Here is a 23554-nt window from a genome sequence, read left to right on the forward strand (position 1 = left end):
ATTTTTTGTCAGGGAAAATAAATATAATCAAAAATGCATGGTTATTCTAAATTTTGACACATATATTTTTATATCAGCTATCAGTCTCCTTGATTATTAATAATCAGTATCAGCCCTGTTACATACCAGTCAATCCCTACTGTTCTTCCCACTTTGAAATTGTATTGTAATAAAACAACCAGAGTGAGAGCTCTTCATGTTAACCCCTCTCTGGTCAAACCAGTCTGAGGAGGAAAAAGTTTCCAGTTTCCTTCAAACAGGTTTTTCTTTTCTTTTGCTCGCTAAAACATGAGGAAGTTCATAACGTGCTTCAAAAATATGAAATATACCAGGACATAACTTACAGTAATATAATGGAAATTTCCCAACATAATCGCAGTCACTGATTTGTTGCTTGAATCATAAATAGTCTTAATCACCAACCTACAGGGGAAGAAATAAATGTAATAATGTGACTTATATGTTGAACCTTTTCTGTATATTTTCATTATATCAGAGCCACCATCATACATCGGCATATCACAACTCTAATATCAATGAAACAATAAATACAAGAGACATTTTCGGAGACAAAATTAATTTATACTTTTCTCGGGTTACAGGAAAACGAAGGCATAAGAAAATATGTGTAAAAATTCAAGGAGGGTTAAAAATAACCACAACAGCAACGAACAAGGTGAGGAAAGTTCAAAACCACTGCTGCTTTTGTCCGCCTGTCACAACAGTGATGTTTATGTTGTTTATATATATTTATATATATATGTCTGTCCATTCTGTGTGTGTTTTGTGATGGATGAGCTGGATCTGTGCAGAGTCTACGCCCCCGCATCCGTCTGACAGGCTGAGTGTCTGTAGGTGTACAGCTTGTTATCTGCACCTCCACTCAACATCAGCTGAAAATAGAAACAGAAGAAGGAAAGAGAGGAGATTTTTATGTATTGTTGACATTAATTTCCCACTGGATCAGGCACCGATTGTTCTTTGCTTTGGGATTATATTTTTGGAAAACAGTCTTACCCCACTTTCTGTCCAGTCCACACAAAACACTTTGTCTTCATGGGCTGCCAGGTCATACAGAGGAGCCTTAAAGCTGTGACACATGAAAGAAACACACGTTAACGTCATTCACATAAGCTGGTTAATATAGAGGTTTATTACAGAAAGAGTGAAGAAGATAAGAGACAAACAGCACCAACCAAAGAGTGGGCGTAGGCTGAAGAAATAGCTCACAGCTCTATATAACTGACCCAGTATTTTATTCTGACAAAGACAGGAAGCTTGCTCCAAACGGAGCCGTCACCGGGAGAAAGCTGTTTATTTCCAGGCGTGAGGAAGGAACAGGATGTCCCACAGCTCCACACGCCTGCACCGGTGACCTCTCATACTTTAATATTGACCTTTTTGATGCTCAGTCTAAATTTTCTGTAAAAGTACAGAAGAACTGGGATCTAATCCTCCTGTTTTGAAACCAAATTTCTAAAGTTTGATGTACTGAGTAGGAGCTAATGGGCTTGTGCCACAGAGAGGGAAGTTGGAAAGGAACGGAAGATGGACAAACACATAAAAGATCCTTTAAGTCCCAATGGGTGCATGTTACCGCCTTCTGAAATACACACTCTAAACTAAGTGCTGTACAGACCTTCTGGTGTCCCACAGCTTGACCAGGTTGTCGAGGGAACCCGAGACCAGCTGGTGCTCATGTGACGGCGCCCACTTCACAGCGGTGACCCAGCCAGTGTGGGAGGTCAGAGACAGCAGCACCAGCGACCCGTCTGGAGAGGAGAGGAGAGGAGGCGTTTAGAGCCGTGAAGAGGAAGAGTGAGGCGAAGTGCCCACAGGGGGCGGAAATAAAACGCTGCTGCTAAAACAGCTAGGATTGTATTGAGAGACAGCGGTGGTGTTTAGAGATCACTGGTACCTTTGGTGCGAGGGTCCCACAGTCTGATGTGTCTGTCGGTGCTGCCTGAGGCCAGCCGTCGACACAGAGGTGAGTAGGAAATACAGTTAAACACTTTGCTGCCCGTCTGTGGAGAGGACAAAAAACATCAGGTTATTGTAGAAAATACCAAATACAGGTGTCCAGGTGTGCAGTTGCAAACTCCACCTGTAGCCTGAGAGCCAAAAGCCAAGGCACAGTGTTTTTCTCACCAGTGTAGTCTTCATCCCGCCTGTCTCGACATCCCACATGCGGATGGTGTGGTCCCACGATGCACTGCAAACCTCCTCGCTGTCGCACCACAGGACGGACGACACTGCCTCGTTGTGTCCGGATAACGTCATCAGGGGAGTCTGTGTCAGCGTGAGAACATGTGAACCATCACATTAATCAAACATGTGAACTTGAGCATCGGTTTCTATATTATCAAACCTTATAGACGACTCACCCTGGTCAGGCCCAGCTGTTGAGTCTTCTGTTTCTTCCTCGGTCTGTCGGCAGGTTCTTCAACCTCGTCGGCCTCGTCTGTGGGCACTGACAGCACAGGAAAAAGGTTGTAGCTTGGCAGAGATTTGCTTTATATTCGGTAACACTTCAATCAATCTTTCTTGCAACCTACCTGCTGACCAGATCTTCAACATTTTGTCCCAGGAGCCGCTGCAGAACTGTGAGGGAGCAACACAAACACTTTGAATACTCAATCCTGATCATTCCTACTTCTTCTCATCTGCTTTTCTTCCCTCTTTACCTTCGAGCCGGTGGGGTCTGTGGCGACGGTGTCAACGCTCCCCGTGTGCCCCCGACAGCAGTGTCTCGCTTTCACCTTGTTCCTCTCAGAGTTCCACTCCCACAGCAGGACGGTTTGGTCCAGAGAGGCCGTCAGAAGCAGAGAGGTCAGACCGTCTGCATGCAAAAACACCAAACAGACATTTTAAGAAGGGTTTGTCATAATTTAGCCAGCAGAGTGGATGTCTGGCATCGCCGTCCTGCTCACCTCTTTTGACCCAGGCTACATCTTTCACCACATCTGTGTGTCCGGCCACCGTCATCACCGCCTTGCCCTCCACGGACCAGATCCTGGCCGTCTTGTCGTATGACCCTGTTAGGATCCTGGAAAAATGTGGAGATTATAGAAGATTTCAAGCACATATATATTCACACCACAGACAAGTAGTAATGCAGTCTTAAACAACAGTCCTGTAAAAAATCCTCCTCTCCCTCTTTAGAAAATGTATCTATTTGTTCTCATGTTCGTTTGCAGTTACTTCACCTTGTTCTACTTTAATTATGTAAGAAATCTAAGTAAAATATTATCCACAAAAACTAAATTTATGTTGTGTGATACCAGTGTAATGCTGATGAAAAGCCTGGTATTTCTAGTCTGGGTTCTGGTGCATGGTCTTCTTACCATTCAGCATCTGCATCTACGGAGCTGATCCAGTCATCGTGCATCATACACTCCTCTGGCTCTGGTGCTGTGATCCGCTCTACGTACTCTATCTCCACCACGTCTTCCTGAAACAGACACACAAACACTGATGCATGAATATCAAACTATGTGTTCCCAGCCAGTCCCTATTCCCGGAAATATAAAAGGAATAGCATGGAAAACGTCTTTCCTTCGTAGTTCACAAACTGAGTCACTGGAAGCACCCAGTGCCGTTAGTGCAACAGAAGCAAAACCTATCTAGTCAGGTTTTAGCGGTGAGGCTGGTCTTACCGTCGATATGCCTTCTGTGTCCATGTGAGAGGACAGAGACGTTCGCAGGAACTGACCCCTGACCAGGAAGTCGAACTCCACTTTGGTGTGAGATGCTGTAGAAACAAAACAACAACATATGAATTCAAGACATTACAAGTATTTTTGATCAAGCACTGGGATTTTGTGAACGATCTCATATAATTTATGTAAATATACACACCCATATAAAACCTGAGATCATTTCTTTCACAATATGCTACACAAAGACAATTAGTCATAGTTTTATACAACCCTGCTGCAAGTGGACACTCCGCTGGGCAACTGTGTGCCAGAAAAAGTCAAACACACTTGTAAATGTTTAATTAAAGTGTGTATCTTTACCATTTTTAGCCTCCAGTAGCTTGTTGATGACATTGCTGAGGTCCTGCACTTCAGCTCCAGCAGGGATGGAGAATGGGACATCATCTACAACATACCTACAAACAGAAAGCTATTAGTTACAACCATCAAATTCAGACAAACATATCTAACACTAAATGGATTAATTTGTCTTATAGGTTAATGTATATGGCTGTAAATATGGAGGAGAGAGTGAAATACGATACAGCACCTAGATTTCTCATATCTTATGGTTGTTAGCATTAGCTTAGCTAGCTAAAACATTAGCCACGAACTGTTTAAGGCTAACAGTAATACGTGGCTAAGCAAACATTAATAGTGCACATTCACAGGTTTAAAGCCGAGTAGTGTTTCACAATAATGTCGCAGTGTTTACTGTAAGTTACAGCTAGTTAGCCAGCTCGCTAGCCATCTTGTCTTTTTTTTTTTTTTTTAGTTTTTTAATGTAAAAGAAATAAGCACTCACCGTTTGTTCTCCGTGAAGAACCTCGCTTGTAACTGCGACATGTTCAGTTATATGTTTCTCTTAAAGAACACGAGCTATAAGAATATAAGATATGGGTCAATAGTTAATCTGTTCCTTCATAACACATCTGACTCTCATGCAGGCAGTCGTGCCATGTGGTGCGGACGTAAGGCACTTCAGCAGAGCACAGATGCAGACGAGCGATGATGCGGATCTGTGCTCCTCTATTAATGCCTGGCCGGAGTAACTCGCCGTGCCTGTAGCTGTTATTTGCCAAACAGCGACTACTGTTGACACAAGTGGCATGTACAGGATAATGGCACACTGCGTTTCTATTCATTCACTGTAAACAGACTCCAGTAATGACAGCTCCTCAAAGCATAATCCAAAGTTAGCTAACATTAGCCACAATACGCTTATGATGCTTACAAGTTCATCTCAAGAGGAAGACAGAATTATTGATTCTTTCCAAAGATACATAATCTTATTCTGAGTGCAGTGAAGCATCTGTAACCAACACTGATTCATCTTTGAACTGAATTAAACCCAGACAGTGAAATAAAAACTACATTTGGTAACAAATACTGGATAGAAACTAAAAAATTTCCATCAGTGATGTCACTCAGTCGCCAAGCATTTTGGGTAATGTAGGCACAAGGTGTTGAAGAGGAAGTAGAACGTGTGAAATATATTGGCAATATCTTGGGTTCAACTCTTATTGATTTTGATCATGTTTTCAAACTGTCCATAATGAGTCAAACAGTGTTTTAGCATGCATTGCTAAACCAGTGTATTGCTTAAAAAAAATGTTGCCTACACTACCCACAATGCAACTAAGCCACTAAATGACATCACTGGAGGAAATTTGTCAGATTATATGCAGCTTTCTCTGGAGTCACAAAAGACTTTATACTTCTTTTTTCACATTAGTACTCCAGGACCTGTAAACACTTTAAAGTGTTAAAGTGGTGCAGTTATCCTTTAATTTAATAACATTGAATAATCGAATAAATGTACTCTACATTTTTATACTGACCAAGCAAATAAAACCAAAACACATCATTACAGCAAAAAATTTATTTCACCAGGGCGGATGTTCAGTCTAGGACAATAATAAGAGAACTGGGGAATCTCAACTCGTTCCTCTGTGCTGAATTGGATACAGATGTGTTCACAAATAAAACTGATGACGGTAGATTACAAACTTAGTACACATCATTTAAAAAATAAAATAAAAATTTACATTGTTCACTCATCTTAAGTATGGAAATACATGGTGAGATTTCAAACCACAGCTTACTCAAAGTTATAAAAGTGGATCCCACCGTTTTGTTCTTTAACATGAACTCTTTCTGATGTCCTGAAACAGGCACTCGATACAGTATTGCCCTGATTAGATATAAATGTATGACACAAAACTAAAATGACATAAAAAACTAGAACAGAACATATATACACTCTCCACTCTCTCATTCATCATCTTCTTCCTCCTTGGCTTTCTTTTTCTTCTTCTTTTTCTTCTTTTCCGTTGACTGCAGAAAGAACATAAGTCAAGTTAGCGCAACAAATTTTCAACACTGGAAAACAAATCTCATGAATCGTCTCAAGACTCAGGATCAAGTTTATAAAACATAATCCGACCTCTGTTACAGCTACTTCTTCCTCCTCCTCTTTTGGTTCCTCGGCTTCAGCCTCTGCCTTCTTATCCTTCTTTTTCTTCTTCTTTTTCTTTGGGGTCTCCTCTTCTACTGCTTCTTCTTCTTCTACAACAAAACATGCACACAAAAAAACCCTTGAGCATCATGAACACTGTTGTTGACACCACAAGATTCGTCTCATTCCCACTACACCCACCTTCTGGTACTGCTTCTTTTTTGGGCTTCTTGGCTTTCACTACTGGTGTTTCTGGCTCCTCAGCAGCCTCCTCCTCCTCCTCCTCCATCTCCTCAAACTTCCTCTTCTTTGAGGTGGAGGGAATTGTAGAGTCGCCGGATGGATCGTACATTCTCACTTCACTGTGGAGAAAAAAAGTAGGCATTTAACACATATCCTATTTACATGTGGAATTATTTCATCTTTGGAAAAGAGCAGGTTATGACTCTTCACCTCTTGTGCTGGTATTTGTCTGCCTTTGCCATTGCTTTGCCTGTTCCACTGATTCTGCGGATCTGAGAATGAAAAATACAAAACACGATCAGATGACCAGCAGAGAGAGCTCATAGTTACTACATATGACATTCATGATTAATATCCTTCAGTCGAAGTGGTACTTACTCCTCTCTCCTCCAGCTGGCGCAACCTTGCCTCCAACTTGGCGCGGTTCTCTGCTCCCATTTCTGCATTTGTGTCCTCTCCCAGGGCGTCATAGCGAATAGCCAGCGCTGCTTTAGCAGCCAGCATTCTTGAGATCTGCACAGAAAAATAAATAGCCCATGTTTATCTTCTACCAATCAGACTGATGATCATTAACCGGTCCAGTTACAGCTCCTTCTAAACATACCTTGCCCTTATTCTTGGCAGTGGTCTGACCCACTAGGGAGGCGTGGTAGATGAGGCCGTACTTGGGTGTGTCTTTGCGGGTCTTCAGGGCTCTAAACAGAGCCTTCTCTGCGCCAAGGATCTGCACTGTGGAGGCTGGATGCTTTGCCAGATTCAGAAGGGAACCTTAAACACAACAAATACATGTAAATACAATGCTCTCACCAGTGCCTGCCAAATGTTCTCTTTAAGCAAGCTCAGATGAGGTAGTGACTTAAAAGCATCAGTCAATTTCAGGAAAGTGACATAATGTCGTCATCATCACCGCTTGGCTGGTTTTCACACAGTCCCCTTTTCAGACACGTACCTGCATGTGAGATGAGACGGGCGCCGACCAGCTCGCCCACCATGACTGTCAGGTTGGGGGCGATCGCCATCATTCGGTTCTTCAGGTAGTCGTACAGCTGAGTGCGGTAATCTGTAATCTCAATCACCTGCAGCAAAAAGAGAAGATGGTTCGATTCCCTTCCTGTATGTTTATATTCAAAGCAGGAGTCTTGAAATGTGACAGTTCAGATGAGGTAGTGACTGAAAACCCACATGATTTGTTTCAGGAAAAAGACAAAAGTCGTCATCATCACCACTGTCACTCAAGCTCTCAGATTCTTAAGGACGAATGAAACATACCTGATCACACAGGTGCCTGATGTTGCCGATGTCCTGCTCCGACACCTCTGTTCCCATGGAGATCTCAGCAGCCAGTTTAACCTCAGCCTCGATTTCCTCAGGGAGGAGGTCTGACAGATCGGAGCCGGCCACGTTTGTGCGATCACCTGAAGACCCACAGAGACATTTAGCCACTTAGGAATACTGTCACTTTAATGCATGTAAAGTTAAAGCTGCAACTATGGAACATTATGTGAACTAGTTTTTAAAAAGGGACACAAATGCAGATTATTTTTACCAATTTTGCGGACAGATTTGCAGTAGGCCAAGTTGTCAGTGACGATTTTTCCCAGCTCGGGAAAGTGCCAGCCGTACCACTCCCTGCATCGCATAATGTAGTTGTTAAGCTCCTTATCCAGGTCATCTAACAGAGCTGAAGAGACAATGAAAAGTCAGTCAGTCATTGCTTAATAATGAAAATAAGTTGCAGCCCTACCCATCCATAAATAGTGTAGTGCTTTTGTTACATTACGCACACAAAAAACAACTTACATATGGCTTGCACGATCATAGTGTCGACTTTGTCCGGACTGAACTTCAGCTTGTAACGGGATAAACTGGAGAACACAGAAAATAGGGTTTATTAGTGAGTTACATCACACTCCAAACTATTTTTGAGTGTAGTGTGCCTTAAGAGAGACTGCTGCCTCAGTGGTAGTGACGAATGCTGAGGAAAATCTACAGGAAGTTTCAGACAGCAAGTGTAATCATAGGCAGCAGTCACTTTTAACAAAACACTAGCTGTGCTGCATTTACCTGTGAGCCAACCCCAGAGACATGGCACTGATCTCTCTTGGAGGAAGTCCAGTGATCAGGGCCTCCATCTGGCTCCTGATGCATCTCATCAGTTCAGCCACGGCCGGGCTGTGGACACAGCTCAGGTCCAGCTTTTCCTGAAAAACACCAAAACTGGTTAGAGACCCAACTCTGAGCTAGTGAATACCTGAGTGAGTGTAACAGATTGTTGGGTCGCTTACTTTAATAACACCACCGAGCTTCACATCACTGATGGCCAGCTGCTCATGGGCCTCCTTGGCAACAACCTTCTTCAGGACTTTCTTCAAGCTCTTGCCAATTTTTCCCTCGACAAGGGCAGTGGCAGCTGAAAAATAGAAAACAGTCAAACTAATGTACTTGAGGGGAACATCTAAAACAGAGGACTAACTACCTCTCTTCACCATCTAAACTAGCCGCTAACATGACATGAAGTGGTCTCAGCGGTAGTGACGTATACTGTGAAATGCCTCATGTTTTAATCAGACACAGGAATGCATCACAGACCACAGATCTCAGGTGTACAAGAGCGCACAAACACAGGTGTCATTACCTGCTAAGGCCTCTGTTGTGTCCTGGAACTTCTCAAAGTGCTTCAGCTTCACACTAAAGAGGGAAAGCAAAAAAACATTTAGGTGACACTTCATCAACTTTATCAATCAATGACAACCGTCTAGTTGCGTCTGTAACACAAGCTGCTCTGGGCAGTTGAATGTTGCATCAACACTTACACTTTGTTCGCCTTTTCAGGAGTTTCAAACTCCTTATACAAGCTGTCGACTTTTTGCAGTTTGGATTCATCGAGGACCTGAAATATAAAAAGACACTTAAAGTTAATTGTCATCTTTTAAAATAGATTTTAATCAGCAATGACGGGCTGCACGTGTAAATGAAACACTTAAATGTAAATTACCTTTAAAATAGGTGGTTAACGCCAAAATCTTTTAATGCTGATCATTATATGGCATCGTCGTTTGCTTCATTTACAATGTGCACGTTAATGTCGCTTCATGAGAAGTAGCGACATGCACTGAAGTCAGCCTCAACATGCACACGTGGTTACAAGGCCTTTCAGCTGCTAGCTAACTTAGTGTTAGCTTGTGCATCAGCAATGACACTCGTGCACAGGTACAAACCTTACACGTACACATTCACATAAATGAGGATAAATTAAAAGATTACATTTATAGTTGTCTTCACTGTCTGCTAAAACCGAACCAGCGTGCGCTGTTAGTTACTAGCTGCGTAGCTAACCTAAGCTAACTCGGGTAATAACGCGTATTTGCCGCTATTTCTTTAAATGACAGGAAATAAAAGCCGTACGTACCTTGAATATGGCATATCCAGCGGCGGTCTCAAATAACACCAGCATGTTGGCCGCCGGTCAGTCACTTTATAGAGTTTGTACGCTCTCTGGTTGAGAGCCTTCAGGTTTTTCTGGTAGTCACCACGCTGCTGCTCCGACTGTGGCTGAAGCACACGCGGGGAGAGCGAGCACCAGGAAACTGCTGGGTTGCCAGTTCCGCTCAGTCGATATCACCCCCTACCGGACGTGATAGTGTGATTTTATTGATATTTTAGCAAATTTTAAACACATTACAAATATGATTTGGTTTTAAGAATTGTTGATATCATCTCTGTGTTATTTCCACTATAAGATGTTTTTTTTAACAGTGCATAATTAGGTTGAATTTCTCAAAAACAACAAAAAAAGATGAGTTGGCGTATGAAAAAAACGCTCGACATAGCTTTCTGGCGCTTTATGCCTACATAAAGATGTTATCTGGTGTTAATATATTTCTAAGCTTATCTAACATCCTGCAACTTTGTCCACATTTCTTTAAAAGTGGAACACAAATTATACGCTGTTTTCCGCTCCCCAACCTGGCAACCCAAGAGGATTGTCACCTCAAATCTCGCGAGAAGTTGTCACTAAAATGCCGGTTTAAAGAAAATACATTAAATAAAATCGTAGATAAGACAAAGTAACCGTTTAACTTAATATATAAAAATGTACACAAAACATTGTTATTATAAAATGCAAGCTATAGTTAGGAACATGTATTTTATCTCTGCTCAAATGTTCCGTGTACTTCCTGTTCTCGCGGAAGTGACGAACCTACGTACAAACTAGAGCAAAACATGTACATGTGAGAGCTGCGTGGTGGTGAGAAACACATTTACTTCAAATACACTTCCCTGTCGACGTGCAGAAAGACCTCGGACGTGCAGCATGAATGAACCGGGACACTATCCTCCGCCGGACTTCGGCGGTCTTGCTCCAAACACGATCCAGTCCTTCCAGTACCAGCAGCAGCCCCGCTCCAGCAACTTCCACCCCAGCATGTGGAGCTGGTCCGAGACGCCGTCGGAGCCCAGCTGGGACCACAGCGGCCAGGGGGGGTGGCATCACGGGGCAGCGGCAGGGTTTGGTTTCCAGTCAGGCCGTGGAAACTATGGACCTAAACGTCCGTACGGTAAGCTACCTATAAAGTACTTTTAATGGTATTAAAAAACACCCCAAACAATAGTCCCTACTATGGGTCAGGGTCCAAAGGCACTAGATCCTACATTTCCCATAATGCCACCTAAAGCATATAAGGTTAGACCCCGCTGGAAGATGCCCATGTCTTTCAAACTCCACACCTTTTAGTTAGTAACTCAGGGCTTCCTGTTTAAAATTGGCTGTCTACAAGCCTGAGCTGAAATAACCCAAATGACATCACTATGACATCATCAGGGTTACTTTCTCAGGTTTCTCTGGAGCCACAGAGGATATGCATCACTGTGTTTACAGGCTGAGTAGTACTCCTCATGACGAGTTAAGTGGACTTGGTCTGTAGAATTGGTGAAATGCCCCTTTAAGTGTTATACAGAAAACATTGTGAATTTATTGAGATTTAAATATCGATGTGCGTGTGTTGTCATTCCTCTAACTTCAAGTCTTGTCTTCAGGTCAAAACTTTGGTCATGAGTGGCATCAAGGTGGACATCGGGGCGGAAGACAGAATCATGGACCCCCCAACAACCACGGGAAGAAGGTTGGATCATTACCACTTAGATCATGATCATGACTTTAATGGTGTTTTTTATGTGGCAGCAGAATACACGCGTTACATGATGTGAACTGATGTGTTTCTATCTCACAGCAGAAAAATAAGAAGGAACCAGAGTTTTCCCATTTTTGCGACACCTGTGACCGGGGCTTCAAAAACCAGGAGAAGTACGATGAACACATCTCTCAACATGTCAAGGTAATTTAATCTGATTTGACACTGTATATTTCGCTTTATTTCATGTCATTTGTGGAAATCTGTGTTCACATTTTACTGACCGCCTCCTTCACATCTCTTTCGTAGTGTTCTGTGCCCGACTGCAGCTTCATGGCTCATGAAAAAATAGTCAGCATCCACTGGAAAAATGTAGGTCAAACAACTTGCTGTGTACAATGAACTTAGATTCCCGTTGTTTATTTTTGTTAACGTCAGTGTTTCTTTCCTCCTGATTGCAGAACCATGCACCAGGAGCTAAAAGAATCAAGCTGGACACACCAGACGAGATCGCAAAATGGAGAGAGGAGAGGCGCAAGTCAGTAAACATTTTTTAGTAGATACCCAAAATGAAAGCATGAACCTAAACGTGAGCATAATATGCAACCTTTAATTTGTTTTTGTAGAAACTTTCCAACTCTTCAGAATATCGAAAAGAAGAGAAAGGTGATGGAGGTGCGGGAGGAGACAGGAGCTGTTCTGGAGACAGCACAGTTTGGGTAAATCGTGTTTTCTCTTTTATTACATCCAAACACAAAAGTATATTTGCACTTTCGCTATGACATGAGGCCTGAGCTAGAGTCTAAATCCAAACTTTAATATTTTATTCACAGACGAATGAGAGGCAGAGGAAGAGGACGGGGTCGAGGTCGCGGCTGGGGCAACAGAGGGTTTCATGGGCGACATCCTCAAGGCCCCCACCCATCGGACAGCAGTGCTACAGAGACACCCCCACCCCTAACCCAACGCTCCAGGGACGTGGATCCACTGGGAGCGCTGGCCAGCAGTGACCATGGTGAGTGGCTCGTCTGACATGGGCAGGACTCGGTATTCAAACAAGACTGTAAACAATCACCTGACGGTGTTTGTCATGTGCTTCCAGATTCTGACAGAGAGGACCCAGCTGCTGAGTCCAGAACCGGTGGCCTGGTTGTGGCTCCTAAACAGATGAGCTCGGCTCTGGGCTCGCTGGTGGCCAACTACGGCTCCATGAGTGAGAGTGAAAGTGATGAACCAGAGGGTGAGTTCATATCATGTTTGGCAAAAATATACACAAGATACATACAGACGCATATATTAACAAACAAAATATTATGACAGAGCAAAAAAACTGACATTTTCCATCATTTCCATCCAGTATTCTCATTATCCTCTTTTCTGTTTGTTTCAGCCATACCCATCCAGAGAGCCAAAGACCTTGTGCAAGAAAACAAGGCCCTACTGAACTCAGTGCCACCAAACTCCCAGGACAGAGGACCTTCTTGTGCCCCGAAATCCTCTCCTCAGGGTACAGAAGCTCACAAAGTCCCCCAGCCTGACTCTGTGGTTCACACACCTCACAACAGGAGAGGAAGAGGGGCAAGGGGAGGCAGGGGAGGAAGGGGTGGTAGAGGAGGACACCAAGATAGATTGCAGGCACGTCGTCCCACTCTGCTTGAGATGGTAAGGAGAAAACTGAGATTATGCAAGCGTGATTTACAAGAATGTTCTCAGCCCTCATGTGCTCCTCTGATTTCTTTCACTCTGTTTAGTTACTGGCCCCAGATATCCGCCATGAGAGGAACGTCCTCCTGCAGTGTGTGCGCTACGTTGTCCGAAGCAACTTCTTTGGCCTGGAGAGCAAAGCTCAGAACCAGGAGGGGATGAAGGATAAACCCAAATCAGCCACCCCAACTGGAGAGCATGAAGAAAGGCAGGAAAAACAATCAGAGAAAGACAGTGCTGTGCCTCAAGTTGGCAATCAGGAGGATTTAGAAACGAGCAAAGCTGTTGTCGTGGACCAAAACTGTCTGGAGCAGGGTTTGCAGAGTGATCAAGTATGCTCAGAAGCATCCGCAGCAGCAAGGGCTGAGCAGGCTGCAGGGGATTTCGTTCAAAATGCTGAACAGACGGCTGCCAAAGACTGTCACAGCCTGGATTTAACATCCACAGATAAAATCACATGTGTATCGAATATATATGATGATGAAATATGGGAAAGCCCTGGTGCTGTTATGTAAAGTCCTTGTAAAATAAAAAAAAATTGGATTTATCTGCTTTTTGTTCTGAGGGTGAGACATTTGTCTTTCATACATTGATTTAATTATGTTAAATTCTTGTTTTTTTTAAAGGACTGTCATTTTTTTTAATGTGATACTGTGTTAGTGTTACTAACAAGATCAGTTATTTTTGTAACACGATGGAGGAAGATCCTTTTCCCTTTGAAATAAATCACAACCCTATAGATAATTTAATGTTGTACAAATGTTTATTTTATTTGAGTAAGTTTGATTTATGGATACATGTTCATGGTTTGCTAGTAATGAGCTAGAAACTGAAAGGAATCCCATATAACTTGTATGTAATTAAAGGTGTTTATCGTGTTATATTTTCACAGCACATAGATAATAAGCAGTGTGGTTCCCAAATAAAACTTTAATTTAGTAATATGCCAGATTGAGATGTTTGATTTAATCATCTGTGCAGCGAATTACTGAGAAAGAAGCGGAGATACACATAGAAACGTCTTATTTTTTAGTAAGCATCTCGGCTTTTTGAATAATAATAACAGTCTGTCTTCTCACTTATGGTATAAGAATATGAAATTAAAAATATTTTGTTTTTTCTGACTGTGAAGGTCAACAGTCCACTATCAACACCGTCCACCAGGAGTGCCCAAGCTTGTACAACGAGCGCACCCACAGGAGTCGTCGCCTAGAAACTACCTGAGCTGCCAGCGTCTGTTTAGTCTCCAGCCTACCAACGGTGAAGTTGACTATAGGTATGCGAGTCAGCAAGTCGACATAACTTCACCATACATTATTTTTTAAAGAAGGGGAAATATCTCCGCGGCGAGGGTTGTCTGTAAGTAAGTAAGTAAGTAGTAACTATAAAGTCATAACATGGCTGCGAGCTGCGTTCGAGTGGACCCACCGTTTGTCGAGTTCAAAGATGTGAAAGTGGGGAAGGTTTACAAAACTAAAGTCACGGCAGCAAATGTTGGAAAAACGTCGAAGAAAATAACTTTTGAGAGACCTGCGTTAAAGGTAAGGTATACCCTAAGATGTTTTTCAGTAAAGTAACTATACAAAATTAAAGAATTAAATCCATAGCGGGCTAAATAAGAATTTGGCTAATTGCTCGTTAAGCTAGCAATTAACACCTCATGTATGACATTACGTCAGGTCGTTAGCATTAGCTAGCTAACTTTATCGTTGGTTTGACTCGACGAATCTATCTATCTATCTATCTATCTATCTATCTATCTATCTATCTATCTATCTATCTATCTAAAAAGTTATGGAATGTAACAAAGTACATTAAAGTACACTTTTGAGGTACTTGTACTTTACTTGAGTATTTCCTTTTTTTTGCTACTTAGCTAATACTTCCACTCCAAGGACATTATAATTAACATTTCGGAAGATAATTTTGTACTTTTACTTCACTGCATTTATTTAATTTTAGTTACTAAATAACTAACACAACTACTTGTATAGGTTTATTTATTTCAACATAAACATTTCTTTTAATAGATCTGCATACCTACCTACACATCACAAAATAGCTGTGAGGTGATGTAACTAAGTACATTTAAGTACACTTTTGAGGTACTTGTACTTTACTTGAGTATTTCCTTTTTTTTGCTACTTAGCTAATACTTCCACTCCAAGGACATTATAATTAACATTTCGGAAGATAATTTTGTACTTTTACTTCACTGCATTTATTTAATTTTAGTTACTAAATAACTAACACAACTACTTGTATAGGTTTATTTATTTCAACATAAACATTTCTTTTAATAGATCTGCATACCTACCTACACATCACAAAATAGCTGTGAGGTGATGTAACTAAGTACATTTAAGTACACTTTTGAGGTACTTGTACTTTACTTGAGTATTTCCTTTTTTTTGCTACTTAGCTAATACTTCCACTCCAAGGACATTATAATTAACATTTCGGAAGATAATTTTGTACTTTTACTTCACTGCATTTATTTAATTTTAGTTACTAAATAACTAACACAACTACTTGTATAGGTTTATTTATTTCAACATAAACATTTCTTTTAATAGATCTGCATACCTACCTACACATCACAAAATAGCTGTGAGGTGATGTAACTAAGTACATTTAAGTACACTTTTGAGGTACTTGTACTTTACTTGAATATTTCCATTTCCGGCTACTTTATACTTTCAGTCCACCACATTTTTTAGGCAAATATTGTACTTTTTCTCCACTACATTTATTTGGTAATTTTAGTTACTAGTTACATTGCAAGTTGCCTGCTGAATCAGATCCAAAGCCTAGTATACAGTATATATATGTAGCCTTTGATATACTTTTCCTTGTAGTTTTGATACTTGTGTACATTTATTCCCAATAAATTACTTTGATACTTAAGTAAATTTTATATCAGATGTTACTTAAATGCTTTTCTTATGGGTGACTTCCACTTTTATCAAAGAAATACTTTAACACAGTATCTTTGCTTTTACTCTAGTATGACTTTTGGGTACTTTTTACAACACATCCATTAACTCACTCTGCCTTATCTAGCTTTTGTATAGTAAGATGCATATGTCCCTCTCTTAAACTGTCTTTGTCCTAAATGTTTACTACTTGAATCAAAAGGTGCCAACAGAGTGGTTCTTTCTGAACATTTGATTGATCCCTTTTTTTCCTCCTCCTTCTTTCTTTCCCCTTTTCCTGCAGTTATTCAAGTTCAAACCCCTTACCTCAGCTGAGGTAGTGGCTCCTGGTCTGTCTGTAAGCGGCTTGCTGGAGTTCACTCCAGAGGAAGACCAAGAGATCAGCGACTGCCTCCTAATTTATGTAGATGATGTGGAGACCATTGAAATCCCATTGCTGGGGTAAGCAGGCTAGACATATATGTTAACATCTGACACATATTAAAGTTATTTAGGACCAAAAACATACCAATATCCATGCACACAACTCTCCTCTAGGTTTCCCAGAGCTTGCTCCCTGCTAATGGACTCAGTATTAGACTTTGGCTGTGTTGCTGCCTTCAGTCAGATTATCAGCAAACATCACCATATAACCAATCAAGGATCAGCACCAGGTAAATCAAGTGTGTCTGGAGATACTTTATCTAAGTTGCTCACATGTGTATGACATTCATTTTCCAAAACACAGACTCCAGGACCCATCAAATTAAATTTATTACGTTGCTGCTGCTGCTGTTGACTTAAAGCCTCACAATGTGATTCCCTCTTTATTTTTTAACTTTTTTTTAAATTATATTTTCTGAAATGAAGCAGGTTTTGGTGTGAATACACATATGTGTTTGTGTGTGTCTGTTTGTGTGTGTGCACTGAAGGTTTGTTCCAGGTGCAGTACAATGGAGACCCATCAGTCAGACTTTCACCTTGCAGTGGAGTCATAGCAGCTGGCGCCACTCAGTGGCTGAAAGTGGAACTGCGCACAGATGTGCCCAGGCTGATTGATGAGAAGGCTCTGTAAGAAAATCTTCAGATATCTGTGACCACAGATAGCATGTATTAAATGGATAGGACACTAAATGCTAAGTTTCACATTTTAAGAAATTAGCTAATGATATTTTGTCATTTAAGGAGTGAATCATTGTGTCATTTTACACTAAAACCCACCTGAACCTCCCTCTCCTTTTGTCGCAGGGTGAAACTGCAGAATTGCTCTGCTGTAGTTCTCAGTATAAGGGCTGAGGTTGTGGACCAGCACCTTGAAGTCTTTGACTTGCAGGTAAATCAGTGCTTCAAGTGGATTTATGGCTTTCCCCCTCTAAATTGTGTTCATGTTAAGATGCTGTGCCATTTCACAGGGGGATCCATTGTCCTGTCTGTGGTTTGGACCTGTATACTTTGGTACATCCTGCGTGGAGAATGTTGTTCTGAGAAACAATGCACCCCAAGCATGTGACTGGGTCTGTCTGCTCCAGGATACTGCTGCTGGGACTGAGGTGGTGAGTGACACGCTCGGGGACACTATGCATAGCCAGAAGCTAGTCATACTGAACTGAAAATGAAACAACAATGCTTTGAATGTGTTGGCTGTGTAGGGAACAGATCTCCAGAAGACAACAGACGCCGCCCTGCTGGAGAGAATGAAGAGGTGCAGCCAGAACACTCAAGACCTCTCTCAGGTCTTGGTGTGTGATCCCAAACAGGGTCGGCTGGGACCGTATGACAAAACCATTGTCGCAGTACACTTCAGCCCCATGTGTAAGAGGTAAATTGTCTGTGAATGTGCCTGAAAACAAAAAAAATATTTTTTTTATGAGTACCCAATGGCCTTAACATTCCTATCAAAATAATTGCCACTTAGAAATGTAAATATTGTCTAAAATTGTTGTGCGGTAATATATTCTATAGAAATACCATAAAGTTATATATGATAGTATGGGAAAAGAAGTGCTACTCCCCGTCGGGGAATCGAACCCCGGTCTCCCGCGTGACAGGCGGGGATACTCACCACTATACTAACGAGGAGATGATCGAGGCAGTGCAGGTGTGGCCGGAACTTAATCTTACCTGTACAGAATAACACTGGCTGTCTTTCAGTACACCTGAAGGGAAGAAACGTGATCACTCATCCACCCGGCAAGACTACTGCCTGTTCCTGCTGTTTGAATCGCTTGGAAGCAGATACGGCTTCACCCATCATAATGGTACTAACAAAACACGCACACTCATGTCACATCACATAGTACAATACAAGCGCTCAGAGGAACAAGCCAGCAGTTTAGTTTGTAGAACTCTACGAGCAGATTATTCCTTGATATTTGGTTGAAACTGTCTTCTCTCTGTCTCATAGGTAACAGCAGTGTGGAGCTGGCAGTGACAGGCTCAGGGCTGCCCGTTTCTCTTGTGCCTAGTCCCTCTGAAAGATTCGATTTCCTCACCTGTGTGACAGGCCAATGTGTGGACCGACTGTGTGTCCTGAAGAACCTCTGCCCTCAGCTTCCCGTCAACTTCCGCTTCCCCAAGTTAGCACATTTCACCGCCAAGCCCTCAATTGGCACAATCTCCCCCGGGCAATGCCAGGTAATGCTGGTGTTTGATTTAGTTACTTGTTTATAAATCCAAGCAGAGCAGTGAATGTGGGAACTGTTTTTCTCTGTTGCCTTCCCCAGGATGTAGTTTTGTCTTTCACTGCGAGGCAGCAAGGGAGCTTCCAGGTGCATCAGAAGATTGAAGTCTTAGGTCATGTTCTTCAGAAAGATGGCAACACCGCTAAAGATGTTTCTGCACTTCAGCTGTGCAGCATTCACACCATCACACTACATCTGTCTGCTGTCTGCCACAGTGAGACCAAACACACCAACAATGTGTCTGTCGCTCAATACTTTGTCTTCCCCTCCCTGTCTGTGGCTCTTAACTGAACTGCTTTCTGCTGAAGCCAAAGCTTTCAAAACAACTTCTTTTATTTCTTTTGTTTTTAAACAAAAAAACAAAAAAATTTAATATCACCAGACTCGTCCTTGAATTAGATGATCTTGATACACGTACCTTGGCTGCTTTACAGGCATCAATCCAGCTGCTGCCTTCAACACGGATAAAACACGACTCCACGTACATCGCGGGGAGAGGAGTCCAAACACAGAGGGGGAGGAGTTCCTGGCCTTTCCCAGTGACCACGCCACAAGCACCAGACCTGCCTCTGCACACAGACAGTACAGGTAGAGGTCAAAGAAACACACTCTTTAACAAGCTTAGTGCAGATTGACAGCTAATTTGTCAGCTGAAATGTGTTTGTAACAAGACAAAAAAAACAACAAATCAGATTTTCCTTAACAGTCTGAAATAGGCATATTTCATTTCTATGTAGTTTTTTTAACAACATGTGTTTCAATCTTCACTCAAAATGTTTTGATTTTCGTCATTTTGTTGTTACGGAAGCATTTCTAGCTTTATTGCATTCAGGACCATCTTCACTGGTGTGCACCGCTACCACTATCTGGACACAGGCTATGCTTTCACTGAGGAAGAGGAGCACCAGAGACAGCAGCATCTACAGATTTATGCAGACTTCATCAAACAGCTCAGACAAACACGCCTGCAGAAGATCAAGGAGAAGTAGGCTTTCTTATATCTTCCTATATCAAGCTTTTTTTGTCTTGCAGATGTACAGTAATAGTGCAGTTTTACCTTTTTGTTGCTAGACAGCAGGAAAAATTGGAGGAGGACGATGTGGATATTGGGATTGTTCCTTCTCAAGGGCTTGTTCCCCCTAAACTCCGCATCAGCGACCTGGAGAGCTGTGAGATCTCAGAGACCAACAACAGCTGTGCTTCCACAGCAGCTAAACGCAGCAAAGACATGACATCCAGCATCCAGCAGGGAAACAGTCAGGTCAGATCAAAGAGGATCCAAAGAAAACATCTCGTCAATTTAAATGGTAACAGATCTGTTAACATTTGCAGAACTCAGGAAAGTTTCTGTTTTTTTCTCTTGCATTCTCTCCAGGTGTCAGAGCTAATAAATGCCGTTCCATCCACCAGCCACGAGGTGGCAGACTGCAACAGGACTCTGACAGCTCAGGAGCTCTGCCAAGTTGACATAGGTTAGAGATTCATTTCAGAAGTGCTAGACTCACTGAGCTTCAGTATAAACTGAAATACAGCAAAACAGGAATTAAAACAAGAGGTTTTTATGTGTTGTTTTTTTTTTCTGTATACTAGTATATTAATATACTCTGTATACTTAGAAGGAAAATAATCACCCACAAATATGATTGCTGAGAATAATCAATCATTAAAATTATTTACAGGTTATAACAAGTGCAGAAGAATTGTTTCATGTTGAACAGCCAGGTAAAAATCTAACTCTTTCCTCATCAGGCCCAGCGTTACTGGACTTTGGCGAGGTGTGTGTGCAGTCAGTGTGTGTCCAGAAGCTGCAGCTGATCAATCACCTATCAGTGTTTGTCTGGGTGCAGCTGGAGGTGGACTCCCCTGAGCTGCAGGGCTCCTCACCCCTCTCCCACGTCCTTCCACCCCACTCCCACAACACCCTGAACCTGATGTTTCAAAGCAGCAAGCTGGGTCCTTTCTATAGGTCGGTGGGGCTTTAATTACACGAAAATCAAATATTGGAGTTCAGCAGCAATACAAACACAATTCTTTTCTCCAGACCTGTATCCTACACAGTGAACCAGCAACACCCTGGTCAGATACGGGTCCAGGCACAGGTCGTCCCCTTGGCTCTGGAGCTGTCAGACACCCTGCTGGTGCTCCGCCCCACCCGCGCTCTGCTCGCCCAGTCAGGATACAGGGGCTCGGTGACCCTTAGAAACAGGCGTAACCAGGCCACAGAGTTCACATGGAGACCGGTAGTGACAGAGAGTGGCATCCTGTTCTCTGTTCGACCAGCTACTGGTAGACTGTGTTTGACAAGAGGCTTTATTGTTATTTTTAGATAATAGAATTGCCTTTTGAATTAGAGCTGATACAACAAAACTACCGCTCCCTATCCCTCCCCAGGCACAGTGGAACCATACAGTGAATTGGACTGTGAGGTGGTGTGGCACCCCTCCTTCACCTCCCCTGCAGAAGGAGACTTTGACCTCTGCGTCCATGAGGGCAAAACTCAACGCCTGCACTGTGTTGCTAAGGTCTGGACCTACAACAGTGAAGATCATTATGCCATTAGTCATTCTAGTATCAAACTGAAACTTTTCACACCATAATCTATTTCTCTTCTACCCTTCTATAGCAGGGGTTTGCAACATTTTGGTTGTGGGACAGGCAAGCAATTTGGGACTGGTATAACTACTACTGCTACTGTCAATATATCCATTTATTCTGAATAGGGATGCACATTTCAAGCAACTTCTTTAATTGACAGTTGGCTGCCTTAACAATCGGTAATCAGTTAATCATTAATATATGAAATATGGTGGAAGTTTTTCCATTAGAAAGCTGTGTGTAGGCTACATTAGGAATTAAAAGAAAAGATTAAATAAACACCATGTTACCTGAATAATAACCGAAATAACACAAAATAAACCTAATTATAAATAAGGCAAAAGCAAAGATGTGGTCTTATCAAAGGAGAGAGAGCATAGAAATAAGGACAGAGGGAGTCTAGAGCTGAAACTTTTATTGGAAATCTTGTTCTTAAATTGTCAGGTCTTGTTGTTTTTTGTGCTGTCAGGAGGGTAGCATCAGGGGGAGGATTGATGATGTCTGTCCTTGTCTCATAACATCTTTGTCATTTGGTAGTCAACACCTCCTCAGAGGCCGGTGTAAGGTTGCAGCGCAATCGTTGAAAACACTTGATTTATACTCTAAGTGTGTCCCCAACCGTCATGTTTTTACCAACACAAAAACAACAAAACTCTGTCGCACGGGTTTGTGCAAATTTGAAAGCTGCTCTGTCTGAGCAAGTCAGAGCTCTAACACATACAGTAAGTATCTAATGTAGTCTTGAACATCTGCTGTAATCAGTTTATAGCTTGTTCGAGAAGTTTTCGCAGCAGTATTGAGATATGGAATCAATGAAAATCTACTTTTTAAACTGTGAGAGCTTTACATTTTTGTGTCCATTTCTCACTTTATGATGTGGTATAACATAAAACATGTGACCCACCTTGAGATGGCTCATTATCGTTATATTTAAAGTTAATAGCAAAATGAGTTTCAGCAATCTAAATCCTTAATAATAGATACAAATTAAATAAATGATCAAAATGAAAGAGCCTCTTTATTGACTCATTCTTTTTTCTTTCTTTTTTTAACCAATGTTTAGCAATCATACAAAGACAAATCCATCATAGAGGCTGATATCGATTTCTGCTCTGACAGCAGCCTCAGTAGACCAGAACAGAACTCAGCAACAAGGCGTGTATTAAGTAAAGCTAAACTTGTTCCGCTCACACTTGCTACTATTGCTCTCTTCACTGAGTTGTACACATGCTTCAAATACATGTTCCCTTGGGGCTTATTTTGTAAAATGCATGAAATCAGTGACTGGAGTAGAAGTAGACGAGGCAGGTTTAGGGAGGGTTGGTGAATGAAACATATAGAAAGAACTCTGTGGATTAATTATCACAGAACAATTAAATATAACCTTGAGAATGTTTTCCTTCTCCCAGGTTGGATCCACCAGCGTGCAGCTGGCAGAGAAACAGCTCCTGTTCCAATCAGTACCTCTCAACATGCCTTCTGTCAGAACTGCAGTCTTACACAACACTGGACAGAACCATGCCTACTACCAGGTGCCCACACACACTCTCTTGTTTTTGCACACTAAACAAGAAACATAGCCAGCCTCACGCTACACGCTGTCTCTGTTTGTTTGAGGCAGGTGTTAGATGTTTGCCCTCTGCCCGGCATGGTGGCGAGTCCGGCCGAGGGCGTGGTGCCAAGCGGGGGGCAGGCCGTGCTTGAGATCCACTTCAACCCTGACTCTGTCATCAAGTTTGACGCCAGAGTCGAGGTGAGAAATAGAGAAGAGGAGATGGAGCTGTTTATTGCCATGTTATGGTGATTTCTCTATATGTGTGTGTTGGTGTGTGTGTATGTAAGGAATAAAGAAAGAAATTGATGTACACAAAGCATGTATGTGCATTACAGATAGCTTTGAGGAGCATGAAGTCCATAGAGCTCAGAGTGGGCGGATCAGTGGAGCCTCCGAACGTAGACATCAGCGTGGTGAGTTATTGCATGTGTGTGTTTACACGTTTATGCACACAGTGTTTTTAGTTGTGACAAACTGCAGTAATAAACATGGCTTGAGAAAAAGCAGTTGCATAAAAAGAGAATTACAAAATGGTTTCATACATAAAAGCATTCATGAACTCCTTTAATTTAC

At 42.0% G+C, this 23554-nt stretch overlaps 4 protein-coding genes and 4 non-coding genes across 10 annotated transcripts in view; 2 read left to right on the forward strand and 6 right to left on the reverse strand.

Annotated features, from left to right (window-relative positions):
* Positions 1-560: 560 nt before the first annotated feature.
* On the reverse strand, positions 561-4661 carry wdr12 (WD repeat domain 12). Its single transcript, XM_073462274.1, has 13 exons — positions 4504-4661; positions 4020-4114; positions 3657-3751; positions 3345-3451; positions 2931-3046; positions 2685-2839; positions 2556-2601; positions 2385-2470; positions 2149-2289; positions 1919-2024; positions 1640-1772; positions 1018-1090; positions 561-893 (listed from the first exon to the last, which is right to left on the reverse strand). The coding sequence occupies exons 1-13, from the start codon at positions 4542-4544 to the stop codon at positions 816-818; spliced, it is 1272 nt and encodes a 423-aa protein (XP_073318375.1). The 5' UTR covers positions 4545-4661; the 3' UTR covers positions 561-815.
* Positions 4662-5565: 904 nt separating this feature from the next.
* On the reverse strand, positions 5566-9985 carry nop58 (NOP58 ribonucleoprotein homolog (yeast)). 2 transcript variants are annotated; one of them, XM_073462272.1, is made up of 15 exons: positions 9809-9985; positions 9213-9289; positions 9035-9087; positions 8685-8809; positions 8464-8600; positions 8200-8264; positions 7946-8080; positions 7669-7814; positions 7349-7475; positions 7004-7167; positions 6778-6912; positions 6610-6671; positions 6358-6518; positions 6145-6266; positions 5566-6035 (listed from the first exon to the last, which is right to left on the reverse strand). In XM_073462272.1, exons 1-15 carry the CDS (start codon positions 9851-9853, stop codon positions 5973-5975), a joined length of 1617 nt encoding a protein of 538 aa, XP_073318373.1. In that variant the 5' UTR covers positions 9854-9985; the 3' UTR covers positions 5566-5972. The 2 variants fall into 2 exon arrangements, with proteins under 2 accessions (XP_073318373.1, XP_073318374.1); XM_073462273.1 differs by having other exon boundaries at positions 6145-6263; positions 9809-9952.
* Positions 7232-7314, reverse strand: LOC140992627 (small nucleolar RNA SNORD11B). The gene has a single exon (XR_012178192.1). It is a non-coding gene; the product is annotated as a small nucleolar RNA SNORD11B (small nucleolar RNA).
* LOC140992626 (small nucleolar RNA SNORD11B) lies at positions 7547-7630 on the reverse strand. The gene has a single exon (XR_012178191.1). It is a non-coding gene; the product is annotated as a small nucleolar RNA SNORD11B (small nucleolar RNA).
* Positions 8344-8431, reverse strand: LOC140992624 (small nucleolar RNA SNORD70). Its single transcript, XR_012178189.1, has one exon. It is a non-coding gene; the product is annotated as a small nucleolar RNA SNORD70 (small nucleolar RNA).
* A 611-nt stretch (positions 9986-10596) lies between the features above and the next one.
* nufip1 (nuclear FMR1 interacting protein 1) lies at positions 10597-13984 on the forward strand. Of its 2 annotated transcripts, none has more exons than XM_073462294.1 (10): positions 10597-10958; positions 11437-11522; positions 11631-11735; positions 11841-11903; positions 11993-12069; positions 12158-12250; positions 12365-12546; positions 12634-12771; positions 12922-13193; positions 13283-13984. In XM_073462294.1, exons 1-10 carry the CDS (start codon positions 10715-10717, stop codon positions 13748-13750), a joined length of 1728 nt encoding a protein of 575 aa, XP_073318395.1. In that variant the 5' UTR covers positions 10597-10714; the 3' UTR covers positions 13751-13984. The 2 variants fall into 2 exon arrangements, with proteins under 2 accessions (XP_073318395.1, XP_073318396.1); XM_073462295.1 differs by having other exon boundaries at positions 10638-10958; positions 11634-11735; positions 13283-13846.
* A 648-nt stretch (positions 13985-14632) lies between these two features.
* Positions 14633-23554, forward strand: part of LOC140992247 (cilia- and flagella-associated protein 47-like) — a 45824-nt gene continuing 36902 nt past the window's right edge. Inside the window, 20 exon segments of the mRNA XM_073462539.1 lie at positions 14633-14776; positions 16455-16612; positions 16709-16824; positions 17083-17221; positions 17399-17483; positions 17563-17703; positions 17800-17969; positions 18302-18408; positions 18555-18784; positions 18874-19103; positions 19231-19419; positions 19664-19816; positions 19903-20092; positions 20207-20303; positions 20581-20797; positions 20873-21117; positions 21223-21353; positions 22836-22958; positions 23048-23179; positions 23317-23394. Of these exon segments, the coding sequence (XP_073318640.1) occupies positions 14633-14776; positions 16455-16612; positions 16709-16824; positions 17083-17221; positions 17399-17483; positions 17563-17703; positions 17800-17969; positions 18302-18408; positions 18555-18784; positions 18874-19103; positions 19231-19419; positions 19664-19816; positions 19903-20092; positions 20207-20303; positions 20581-20797; positions 20873-21117; positions 21223-21353; positions 22836-22958; positions 23048-23179; positions 23317-23394 (3075 nt within the window).
* trnad-guc (transfer RNA aspartic acid (anticodon GUC)) lies at positions 18158-18229 on the reverse strand. Its single transcript has one exon. It is a non-coding gene; the product is annotated as a tRNA-Asp (tRNA).

The sequence above is a fragment of the Pagrus major genome, chromosome 24 (genome assembly GCF_040436345.1).
Source record: "Pagrus major chromosome 24, Pma_NU_1.0".
NCBI lineage: Eukaryota > Metazoa > Chordata > Actinopteri > Spariformes > Sparidae > Pagrus > Pagrus major.